General features: G+C 47.0%; 1 protein-coding gene across 1 annotated transcript in view; it reads left to right on the top strand.

Moving 5' to 3' along the window:
• The first annotated feature begins 219 nt into the window (after nt 1-219).
• Nucleotides 220-12,485, top strand: part of VIPR2 (vasoactive intestinal peptide receptor 2) — a 1,176,106-nt gene continuing 1,163,840 nt past the window's right edge. Inside the window, exon 1 of the mRNA XM_069647991.1 lies at nt 220-918. Within this exon, the coding sequence (XP_069504092.1) occupies nt 868-918 (51 nt within the window). The 5' untranslated portion in view covers nt 220-867. The remainder of the gene's footprint in view (nt 919-12,485) is intronic.

The raw sequence follows: 12,485 nt of genomic DNA, 5'->3' as shown, positions 1-12,485 counted from the left end.
CGTGATCCTTGACCTTTACAGATGCCCTCAAACATAGCATACCACGCCATCCTGCGAGGCAGCCGACTCCGGCAGAAAGTTCCGTCTTTGGGAGACGTCTGCAGGCGCGTTGCTTAACCAGCAGCAAGACACGTAATGCTGCGATAGCGTACACCTTGCTAGAGGGTGCAGGAACATCCTTCTACGCGTGGCCGGTACTTCCGCCAGAGATGCACAGGCTGGGGGCCTAGGCTGGTTATTGCTAGCACGCGCTTTCTAGGAAGCGGCCCTTGTCGCCGCTACTGTGCCTCGCGTCAGCAGCTCGGGGGTTAACTGCTCGAGGAAACGATTTTCCCTTTCAGCGAGCATTGAAGCTGCGCTCGTTAGCCGCAGCTGACAGCCCCCTAACTCTGCCTAGCAGCTTCCCCATCCCCGCGCAGGCGGAGCGCGCTCGCGGCCAAGTTGCACCAGCCTCACTGGAGACACCGCGGGAGGATAGGCGTGCGCCCCTCTGCCCTTTCAGGCACTTGGGAGCGGCTGCCTTCTCCTCCGCGCCGGAGCGGCTTCTGTCAACTTATGAAGTTGGGCTTTCGGCGCGTCCTCTGGAACACGGGCAGCGAGCAGTAGCGGCCGGGGTGGAAGCCTCTGTCCGCCGCCGCGGGAGCGTCTGCAGGAGACGGTGGGTGAATGACCAAGCGCACCCGGCGGAGGTGAAGGGACGCAGGCGGTGACTGGAATACGCGCACGCTGCGGACACGCAGACTCCGCGCGGGCGCTGGGAGAGCTTCGTTTCTGCGCAGCCGGAGTCCGCGGGGACCCCAATTCTCCTGAATTGGATTGCCTCCTTTTGTGACAGGAAGATTGCCATTCATTACTGCGTTCGTCGCCATGAGGGCTGCTCTGCTGGTGCTGGCCATTGCCGTGTGGTGTCTGGCTTCAGTAAGTACCTGTTGTTGGTTTGCTGCACTGCTTAGAAGTTCATTTCAACGCACTTCGTGCGTCGTGTTGATTAGAGAGAAACAAAGCGACTTATTTATTTTTGGTTTTACAGTTCACGTCCGGCCTGAGGTGGCTTAAGTGAGACACGCACTTAATAAAGTTGAGTTTAATAAACGTCTGATGGCCAAGCACAGGCGATGTAGCAACTTACATGACAACAATTAGGAGACAAAACATCTGGGTGCGAAAAAAAGTGCACAGCGTCTGCACTTAAACACTAGACCTGACAGAGACGGTACTTATCCAACAAACTAAAGTGTTACATTGAATGTAACTGGACGTAACTCCGTCACCCTCCTTTTTAAAGTAATTTCCAGGAATCAGCCCAGTTTTGCAGGGATATAGTAGTATTCCTGCTGAAAAGTGTAACAGAGCCCTGTTTAACGCCTGGAGCACAACAAGAGAATGCACGTCATTATTGACAGTATGAGTAAAGTACAGAGTGCATCTTCTCCAAACAATTAAAACATCTAAAACCAGACTTTGAACGCGGGGATCGATTCCTTCAAATGAATCCCGCGGGGGGGGGGCAACCCCACCTGGCGCGGCGCTGCCTTCACTTTATTGCCGTTTAGTTTCAGCTTTCCTTTACTACGCAGCGTTTCGTCTAATTGGGGTCATGCTCCACCTGTGGCTTACACTCCTTTACTACGCAGCGTTTCGTCTAATTGGGGTCATGCTCCACCTGTGGCTTACACTCCTTTACTACACAGCGTTTCGTCTAATTGGGGCCATGCTCCACCTGTGGCTTACACTCCTTTACTACGCAGCGTTTCGTCTTATTGGGGTCATGCTCCACCTGTGGCCTACACTCCAGGTATTTTGTTCGCGTCACAATGCAACGAAATTCAAAAACAGCATACAGCGCGAGGCTCACCTCGTGGGTTTTATGGCTTGGCGTTGTGTAGTAGTATACGTGTAGCTCTGTGGCTCGGATGACATTCACATTATAACATAGTTCGACAGGTTAAGGAGCCTGCTGTAGAAATGTGCGTGTTGCCTAATTCGCAGAGTTTCAAATGCCTTCCAACCCCTTGGGGTTTCCAAGGCTATAAACCTTTCCAAAGTCCACACAATGACTGTTGTTAAGTAAGGCAAAGGTAGCCCCTGTTATCTGCAGCGCTATGTGGTGGACCGCAACACTGCGGGCTGAAGGGCTGTGGGAAAAGCACGCTGTCCTGATATGGCTTCACCTGCTTGCGTGTTACACGATAACAATATTCTTGGCTTGGTAAAACATACTGAACAAATGTAATACATGACCCACCGGCAGCATACGACACTCTGCTCTAACAGAACAACATACCACGTGTTCCCCAGTGTTGTTCTGTTGGAGCAGGGTGTCGTATGCTGCCGGTGGATACCGTATTACATTGTTTCAGTATGTTTTAACTCGAAAGACAAACGTGTGAATACATTTTTGTTTACAATTCTAAAAAGAGCAGTAGTCTGAACATTTGTTAGAGAACTGTGTGTCAAACCTTGGGAGGTCCAGCTCAGCCCTTCACCCTTCCAGGTCCGTTTCACAGCTGTAGAGCAATGGCCAGGGTGGTGATGCCTTTATAAAGCGCAAGTATTCTATGTGAGACTGGCAGTCTTATTAACCTTCGAGGCCCTTTGAGTGCAGGTTGTTTCTTTTTTTGTATAATGGTAAAACATCCTCGGGGCATCTTGCAGCACTGACACCTGGATTAGGCTGGCTAACTGTGTAGTTTTGCTGGGTAAAGGTATCATGGCTGCAAGACCCCCTGGCTGCACTGTTTATTAGCTGTCTATACTTGACTGATTGTGGTTTATTCATGTGAATTGAATTCTTCTCTGCATGTGAATTGTAAAGGTTTGATTATTTACCATATACAATAAATAACAAATAAATAAATGGTTAGCTAGCGCTACGAGTCAGAAGCTGAGGGTAAACGCGTCGTCGTTGTGTTCGGCTGAAGGCCCCCCACAAATAGACATCACGCCAGAGGCGTATGTTACCCAGCAGCCGTGCAAAGTGTTGCTGACAAGAAATAGAAAATGCTCATGGGCCCCCACGATACCGGCCCTTGAGAACCTTTTGGCGAATATGGAGAACCCGCTTTGTAGGTGTTTGGTCCCCGGTGCAGTCAGCTTCGCCGGTCTGAGACACCTCTGGCCGCTAATGGCGTGCTGCAAGCCTGTACCCGGTACTGCATTCCGCTTGCAAGTTATTAAGGGCGCGTTATGTTTAAAGTGCTTAATACTGACCTTCCACTTGCATTTAGGCACTTTTGCAGAACGTACTTATATTTTTTTCTGGCATTCATTGGATAGATTCACTGGACTAACTAACCATTGCCTTTGAAGCTTGATGGAATTCTTTTTGTCTTTCTTTCTTCTGTCCTGTCCTGTGCATTTTTTACCATAATTTCTACTATATAACCAATTCATTAACTTTCGTAAAGCGTTTTATCGTAAAGCGCTTCAGAAGCACAACAAACATTAACACACACAACAAAGCGTCTGATTTCTGGCAGACAACTGGATGGAAAAAAGAGGTAGATAGCGTTATTAGTCCAGGATCAAACAATTTGTTCAAGTGGTGAATCCAAGACTCTAACCGATTGGCAGAATTACACGCCCTACACTGGACGCAGGCAATGAAGACTGTTGTGCTAAACTACATCTGAGTGTTATTTTGATTCAGTGGTTTTATACCTAAACAGGGGACTGTAGCACAACGTGTGATTTATTTTGCAAGGAGCAGTTGTTCACTGGCATCCTGCAATTCTTTAATTGTGTAGTAATTTGAACACAAACTATGCCTTAAAAAACACAGAAAAGAAACGCAGGTATGCGGAACATCTTATGAAGCCGAATTTGCCAACACTGCATCCAATATTCCAAGTGCAGGAATTGGGCCAGAGCAGGCATCAAACAAAACAGCTCTCCTCGGATCTCAGATATAGTGCAAGCAAATGTCCACACCTGCGTCTCCAAGAAGCACGGCACGTGCAGCGTTCTGAAGTTTCCATATGCCATGTGTGAGAAAGTCAGCCAGTCCTGCTTTTTCGTGGAATTCTGACAATTGCAGTCCTGTCTTCCCAATTTAATATTTAGGACTCGTCATTTCACCCAGATGGGTTGCGGAAGTGACATCACAGGACCCTTGACCTCTGTTGACATCACAGGAAGTGATGTCATTTGACCCCAGCGCCAATTGACATCACAGGAAATGATGGTGCCCAACCTTTCACCCCTTGACAAAACAGGAAGTGGCACCACATAGCATTGTTCCTAAGTACACTATGAAAAATATGGTTACGATACCACTGTAATGTGATATACATTTCATACAAGAATGGAGGAATTCTTTTTTTTTTAGGGCTAGCAAGGGAGACTGCAGGGGTGGCGAGGGAGACCCCAGGGGTCGCATTTGCATCCCCTGCTGATCCCCCAATGGCGTCCATGATCGGGGCATTACAAGTCCCAGAATTGCCCTCCCCCCACCCCCCAAAAAGAACCTTCTCACACATGGGGGCACTTCAGAGGTCTGTGAGTTGTGTGTGCAGCTAGTCGCGGGTCGCCTCCAGAGCTGTTTTTGAGAGCAGGTGGGTATCCATAAATTAAGCAAGAAGGCCAGTTGATGTCATTTAGCCTCTCCACCTTTAGTCCATTTAATCAGTTAGGGGAAGAATATGGGTTATAGAAGAAGTGCGAGTTGCAGGGGGTCTCGCACTGTAATGACCAAGTGAATGTAGGGAGAAGTGAATGCAGATGAAGCAAAGGTATGAAGCGGTAAAAACAATCTTTAAGTGGCCTTCAAACTTGAGCCAGGCTCTTAGGGGTGAAGCCTGGCAGGGGGTCAGTGCTGCAATTAAGAGGCCACACTTACCTCACCTGAATGCTGCCTATTAGGCCACACCCCCGTAAGAACCCTGGCGTGACTTTGCAAATGGGCCGGGGCCATGGCCTAACACACTTCAGTCAGGTAAGGTCATGAATGCCTCTGTTTTTGTACAGCATGAAGTTTTCGCTTACACGTGAAAACTTCAGGCTGTAGAAAAAAAAGCCTTGCTGTTTCATTGCGTCGAGACCCCCTGCCAGATACCACCCTTTTCATTAGAGAAGCAGGGATCATCACCCCAACACTGCAAATGAAGGTCAGCGCGGTGACACCATGAAAAGGGGAGGCTTTTTTTTCTAATGTTTGAAGCTCTCACTTGCACGCGAGAGCTCCCAGCTTTAGAAAAAAAAAAATCCTTGGCTTCTAGGAGCCTGGTTGGCTGGGGATAGCAGGGGACTTTAGGGAGTCCCGACAGGGCCCCATCTCGGACACAATTTTCGGAGCCTGTCTGGGCAGTGCCCTAGTTAGCCCCGGCCTTTTTAAAGCACTGGGTAAAAGGGAGCAAATGAATGTGCAGTGAAGTGAATGCAGAAGTGAAGACTTACACCCCTCTTGCTTCCTGGTGCGCAACAGCCCTGCCATGTTGGGTGGGTGTATGGAGGCAGTTTTACAGCCTCCCTGACAACTCAGCTTCCACTTGTGGCGCCTTTAGCTTGAAGCAGTGTAAATGTTGATGTAACCCTACCCAGCAGGCGCACAGTAAACCTCAGGAAGGCTGCACTCGGATTCCCCCTTCCTTCTCCTTGCCTTGCTGCTATCTCTGCGCTGGTTCATAGACATAATTTCGAATACAAAATATTCGAAAGTCAAAATGTCGAAAAAAAAAATGTCGTATTTTTTTTTAATGACTTTTTTTTTCGAAATGGGGGGGGTTCCCCCCAACCCCCCTTTTTTTTATTTTTACCTATTTTTTTCACAGAAACTAGAGCCAAAAAAAAAATATCGAAAAAAAAAAAATTCGACATTTTTTTTTTCGACATTTTTGATTCGACTTTTTTTACTTTCGAAATTATGTTTTCGAAATTATGACTGGACACCCTCTGGCGCTCATAGTATCCTGTGAAAGCGAAACGAAGGCCCTTGCAGCCAGGGGGGTGATTTATCGCCTGGCCGCGGCACTGCTCCACCAGAAGAATGTCTTCTCTTTTATTGTTTATTATTTGTGTTCCAATCTGTTTAGAGTTCAACGTGACTCCCTACTCCCTCCCCTGCCCCCTCTCTCACTCAAATCCTTGAATCACTCTCTATACATAGCCAGCGCAGGTCACTGTTTATTCACCACCTAAAATAAAGTAAACGCTCCCCTGGGAAGGAAGGGCAACGGAAAGGCGAAGGTGCTGATGGCATGCAGCTGAGCGGGCAGCCCGTGCCAGGGCCAAAGACAGCTGCACGGTGTGCCTACAGGACGCATGCTTAGGTGCACCTAGTTGGCACTGTATCAGCGGCGCAGGGGTGACAACCCACGCAAATCCATCCCCTGAACCGTGGTAACAAAGGATGCACTGAGTGGTATCCGGACTGTAGGAGACTTGTAAGTTCCTAGTTTTGTTCATTCACCTCAGAACTATCTTACAGGCGAGGCATTCATAAACATTGCTGGGCATTTGGGATAATACAGTTGATTATTTTTACTGACAGTTAAAATACTGCAGGGTGAAACACTTCACCTTCAGTATGCACGAACCAGCTCAAAAATTACTTTCGGATGAATTACTTCCGGGTCAGGATTCTGGTAATGACCTGCCATTGCCCATTTCAATTATTCCATGCTAAAAACGACCCTCTCAGCTAAGAACGCCCTGCAATCGCCTTCACCCGCAAAGCAGCCGCTGGGACTACTTTGCAACCGCAGGAGCTTTTATTTATTTTGTTGTGGTGCTGCTCTATTTTTTTTACTGGCTTCGCCCCATAAATCCTTTACCTGTGACTCTTTGAAAAGAAAAATAGCAGGGTTATTTTAGGGGGTGGTGAGTTGTGTGGAGTGGCAAACGAAGCCATAAAAGCGAGATGCAAAGCATTTGCGCCTTGCTTTCCAACTGGACATTTTCCTCCCTTTGGAAGCACAACGTGGAATTAACGTTTCCGCCATGCTTTCCTCCTGTATCTTTAAATTGCACATCATTTTATTTCTGCATGAGATTTTCATGCAGGTACAAAATAAATGAATACCTATAGATTCCTTTTGCATTTAGCATCTGCTCAATGCAGGCGAAGTCCACACGAAATCATTATAACAGGCAGTCTCGTTATACAATGGGCAGCACATTACTACATGCATGTGTCAAAGGGAGGCATAATGCTTTTACATCTCCATTTAATGCTTCAGCATATTTTCATGCTAAGATATCCGCTCTTGATGACCTCCTGCTTCATGAGTGAGCACTTTGGGGGTCATTGTGCAAAAAGCTGAATGCAAAGTGGAAGCACAAAAGCAAAGTGCCTAGATGCTTCTGGGTTAGGTACGCTATATAAATGTCTAAATAAATAAATAAAAGTGTAATGCCTTTATGCTTTCATTTTGCACTCCAGCTCATTTTCCTGTATTTCGAAGGCTTAGGAGGTTCTCAAAGCACAGTTGGCATCTGCACTTTGCGCTAATGCTTTCCAATGGAATCTGCCTCGGTTTTGCTCTTACAACGCGATGCGCTGATGAGACAGAGGGGGACAGCACTGCCGATATGTTATCTCCTCTCTGTACACCTCCTCGGTCTCGTCAGAACATTAAATGGAGGCATACAAGTATTCTGCCTCACTTTCACGCCTCCACTTAGCATGCCGCCTCATTTAAAATGAGACTGTTAGTATTTGAAGGCAGAGATGGAATGTATGGCAGAAATGTTATTGCAACTTCGTACCACTTCTCCTTGAAATAAAATGAAAGTGTACAAATGTGGCCTAAAGGACGTATGCCTTGCTTTTATGCCTCACTATTGATATTTTGGGACTCTCAAATGAGGTGCAATTGTGCCATCTCGTGACAAGTGGCACTAGGTCCCTGGAGCACAGCGTTCCCCTTGACCTCAAACCTAGACACTGGACATCACTGCCTGTCCTGAGGTGCACAGGAGTGATAAGGAAAGGAGAACGCATACTCCAGTGTAGGTCAGCATAGGGACAGCACAGTGAGAGACTAGTTACTCCACAAGCAGAGGAGCATTTTATTGGTTTGGGCAAAGAAGGTTCAGAATTCGTATTGCTCCTATGTTGTTACTTGGCCACCTCTGTGCAAATCCCATACAAGGTATGGAGAAACCTACAAAACCTATGGAGAAAAAAGAGAAAAATAAACCTAAGAGCAAGGATGCTCTTAACTCCTCCTGTAAGTTCCTGAGGATGCTGACGAAGCAACCCACAGTGATCACGGCCCTTAGACGTGTCCCGAAGAAAAGGGTGAGCACCCAAAGGAAGGTGGATATAGTGTGTCTGAACGCAGAGAAGGGGGAAAAGGCCCCAGCTGGTACTGCGCATCATCAGCAGATGGACAAGTCAAGTGTGTACTCTCTGGCACAAGCAGAGGATTTGTCGTCTGCGCAGTATGATGGCGAGGTGATGGAGGCAAGCGGTTGTGATGCACTGAATAAAAGTGCATGCTCTCTGGGTAAAACCACCAGGACCATCAGATTTGATCGATCATCTGTTCAGGAAGAGGGACCGCCCCTTGTAGCCGGGGAACCTGCATCTTTGGGGCTCCTACCTAAGTCTGGTTGTTGCGTGTTGGGAGATCCTAGGAGAACCACCTTGCATGGTCCAACTACCGTATGGAACACAGAGAGCAACAACCAAACTAAGGTCTACAGCATTTTAAAGCGCTTTAAAGGACCAAACTGTGCGCATGAAGGTGGTCTGGAAGATATGGCTGAACTGAAATGGCAGCTGAACCTACAGCAAAATAGAAACCAAGACATGACTCCTCCCCAGCACACTAATTGCAAGGTCTTGCTTGAGAGCTTACTAAATGAGAACTGAGACTTTATATTAAACAGGTTGGAGAGACAGTCCTGGCTACATTGCATTGGTTTGTTTGGAAAGGATACATTTCCACACTGATTGCGGTTGGTACAGTGTGAATTTATTTCAGTGTAGACTCATAGTCTTAGTGGTGGTCAGCCGACACCGACACGTGACACGTCAAAGTCCAAGGTCTTGGAATGCACTAGGAAAAAAATTAAAAATCCACCACATTTCAATGGCATGTCTTGTCTGAATCCCTGGAGTGGGTTAAGCGTTTCATTTATCTTGGATTCCCATGCTACCTATGCCTCATCAGTCCCAGGCTCAGGAGTGGTTGAGAAGCAGGGCCACTGCCTTGTCGGCTCAGATGTAACAGGTGGATGCCCGCTACGGGAAGTTCTCACTACTCCCAACCCTGACATTTTATGAAGGGACAATTGTTGCAAAGCTACTCTATGGTTTCAAAGTGCTCCCGCCCTGGGTGATAGATTTGCTTCCTGTATTGGAAAGCTTGATGTGGCGCAAGGTCTTAGGAATCCAGACCTCCCTCCCTCTGGCAGCGATCCAATATGAATTGGGGCTCCATTCTTTATCTGCCAGACCAAAGTGGAGAATTTTGTCATTGTTTCGCAATATAATCTGCCGTTTAGACAATTCATTGTACAAAGACCTGTGTATCCTAACACAATCAGCCTCAGTGGAATTCTTAAAAGGATTTGCTTCATTCTGCACACCCTTGTTGAACTCCCTGGGGCTATGGGAGGAAGGCCTCAATTGAAACCCCACTTTAAAGTATAGCTTCCTTTCTTACAATCTATGCAAACAGAATGGTGAGGAGGCAGTTCCTGAGAGTCAGGTGGAATCTGCCCCCTACCAACCAAATCAAATCCAGATATGGCCTCATTCAAAGCGAGAATATAAAGTTTAGATTTGGCAAGTTGGGCAGAGGAATCTTTGAATCGTCTGCTGATTGCATGCCCTGCCCATGGTGCAAAAAAGGAAGCGTTACTTTAGTAAATATGCATACCCAGAGTGGGAACATAAGCTTTGGGAAGATTGTTTAGCTGGGAGAACTACTTCACTCGCGATTGCAATCATGGGATTTGTAAAACGCCTGCACATGGAGGATGGCATCCCTCTGGAGTGATAATCCGTTGTGAACATTAACTGTGTTGAAAGTGAAATGTAACAAGAGAAGAAAATTTGCTCAAAGTAACCAGGCTCTTTCCCCGTCTGTCTTCCTTCTCTTGCTCTTCACTCTCCTTCCTTTCTTCTTCTTCCTCTCTCCTGTTCTCATCGAGTTACTTCGTTCAAGGAAATTCAGTGATGTTATAATTTTATTTTTGTCTTGGAGATTATGTTTGTGTCTTCTTTTTAGGATGATAGATTTAAGAATTTTGTTTTAAGCTTTGTAATGAATTTCATGAATCATTAAATATTTTGAATTTCAATTTTATTGTATGATCTTAATTTTGTTATAGCTTATTCGATTAACCATAAAATACAAATAAAGAGTAGTAATAGTAATCAATTAAATTGTGTCTTTTCCCATGTATAACCCTCAATGTGCTTGTGGCAGGAAAGCCCTCAGGGACTGAAGTTCAGGAATGGGAGCATTCTCAGAAATGGCTTAGAATGCGTGTTTGCATTTGGCCAAGATTAGCAATTAGGTGGGTTGGTTAGTCTCCAGTAAGCAACCCAAGAGGTCAGGCACGTGCATGTGGGCTGAGGGAGGCCACGAGAGTGCACTAAAGAGACTCGTTATTTGTCCAGCTAGACCAAATTTAGTCTTAGGTTGTCGCTGTATTCTAATGGCAGAGGTGTTGAGGCAAGTCTGGTGTAAGGTGGAAAAGACATAAGTGTCCAGCTAGACTAAATTTCTCGTAGTCGTAGATGCATTCTAATGTGTGTGGATGGATAGCCATACCTGTGGCAGATTTCCGTGGAAGTGATGGGTTATATGTACCTTAAGGAGCTCAGATGGAGTTTATCTTTGATCTCGCTGTGTGATAAGATTGTCTGTGAGAAAAGAAAAGGTACCCTCATAGGCTCTTCTAGGCATTATGGATAGGGTACCCTTAAAGTCTTCAAAGTGCACTAGGATAGCAATCTTAGCACATCTTCTAGGCGTGACAGACAGGTTAGCATAAGATCTTGGGATCATAAGATTTTCTAAATGCAATAGACAGGCTACCCTTATAGTCTTACTATATATCTTCCAAGTTCTATAATGGTCTACCTTCAGGCATCTTCCAGGTGTAATATCAAGGATACTTGCATATATCTTTGTGTTACAATGGCTAACTTATAATGATAATGATGATAATGATGTGTTATTTATATAGCGCCTTAATCCAAAGCGCTTTACAGAGCACATATTTACATACAATATCACCCAACCGAAATTGGTACTCATTTATCGACCTCGGAAGGATGAAAGGCTGAATTGGCCTTGCCGGGATTCGAACCTGCGACCTGCAGATCACGCTCAGATCACAGAAGCGAGCGCTCAACTCAGCAAAAACAAAGAGGTGATGGCTGGAAGGTTTAGAATTAATCTTAACCACTGGCAACGCTCTGGGCAACCCTCCAGACCACCGTTCTTCGCCTGCCAAGCCATTACAGAAGGGAAAGACCATATGCAAATCAGGCTTGGCCCCACCCCAAAAGGGGCAGTCCAGCCCGAACTGCTAGGCCACATCCCCTCTGCACGAGACCACAAGCATCCCCAAACATGTTTCGCCCTTGTTGGGGCTCATCAGTGAGGAGTAGCTTGGGTCTCTAGGCCCAGCAGGCACGGGACCCACGTCTGGGCATACCCGTCCCACTCGGGGTGACATAGCAAAAACAAAGAGGTGATGGCTGGAAGGTTTAGAATTAATCTTAACCACTGGCAACGCTCTGGGCAACCCTCCAGACCACCGTTCTTCGCCTGCCAAGCCATTACAGAAGGGAAAGACCATATGCAAATCAGGCTTGGCCCCACCCCAAAAGGGGCAGTCCACCCCGAACTGCTAGGCCACATCCCCTCTGCACGAGACCACAAGCATCCCCAAACATGTTTCGCCCTTGTTGGGGCTCATCAGTGAGGAGTAGCTTGGGTCTCTAGGCCCAGCAGGCACGGGACCCACGTCTGGGCATACCCGTCCCACTCGGGGTGACATAGCAAAAACAAAGAGGTGATGGCTGGAAGGTTTAGAATTAATCTTAACCACTGGCAACGCTCTGGGCAACCCTCCAGACCACCATTCTTCGCCTGCCAAGCCATTACAGAAGGGAAAGACCATATGCAAATCAGGCTTGGCCCCACCCCAAAAGGGGCAGTCCAGCCCGAACTGCTAGGCCACATCCCCTCTGCACGAGACCACAAGCATCCCCAAACATGTTTCGCCCTTGTTGGGGCTCATCAGTGAGGAGTAGCTTGGGTCTCTAGGCCCAGCAGGCACGGGACCCACGTCTGGGCATACCCGTCCCACTCGGGGTGACATAGCAAAAACAAAGAGGTGATGGCTGGAAGGTTTAGAATTAATCTTAACCACTGGCAACGCTCTGGGCAACCCTCCAGACCACCGTTCTTCGCCTGCCAAGCCATTACAGAAGGGAAAGACCATATGCAAATCAGGCTTGGCCCCACCCCAAAAGGGGCAGTCCAGCCCGAACAACTCATCATATATCTTTCAGTGTA

The sequence above is a fragment of the Ambystoma mexicanum genome, chromosome 2q (genome assembly GCF_040938575.1).
Source record: "Ambystoma mexicanum isolate Mex_15411 chromosome 2q, UKY_AmexF1_1, whole genome shotgun sequence".
NCBI classification, from domain to species: domain Eukaryota; kingdom Metazoa; phylum Chordata; class Amphibia; order Caudata; family Ambystomatidae; genus Ambystoma; species Ambystoma mexicanum.
Note: the sequence above shows the minus strand (reverse complement) of the source record. Positions and strands in the feature narration are given on the sequence as shown.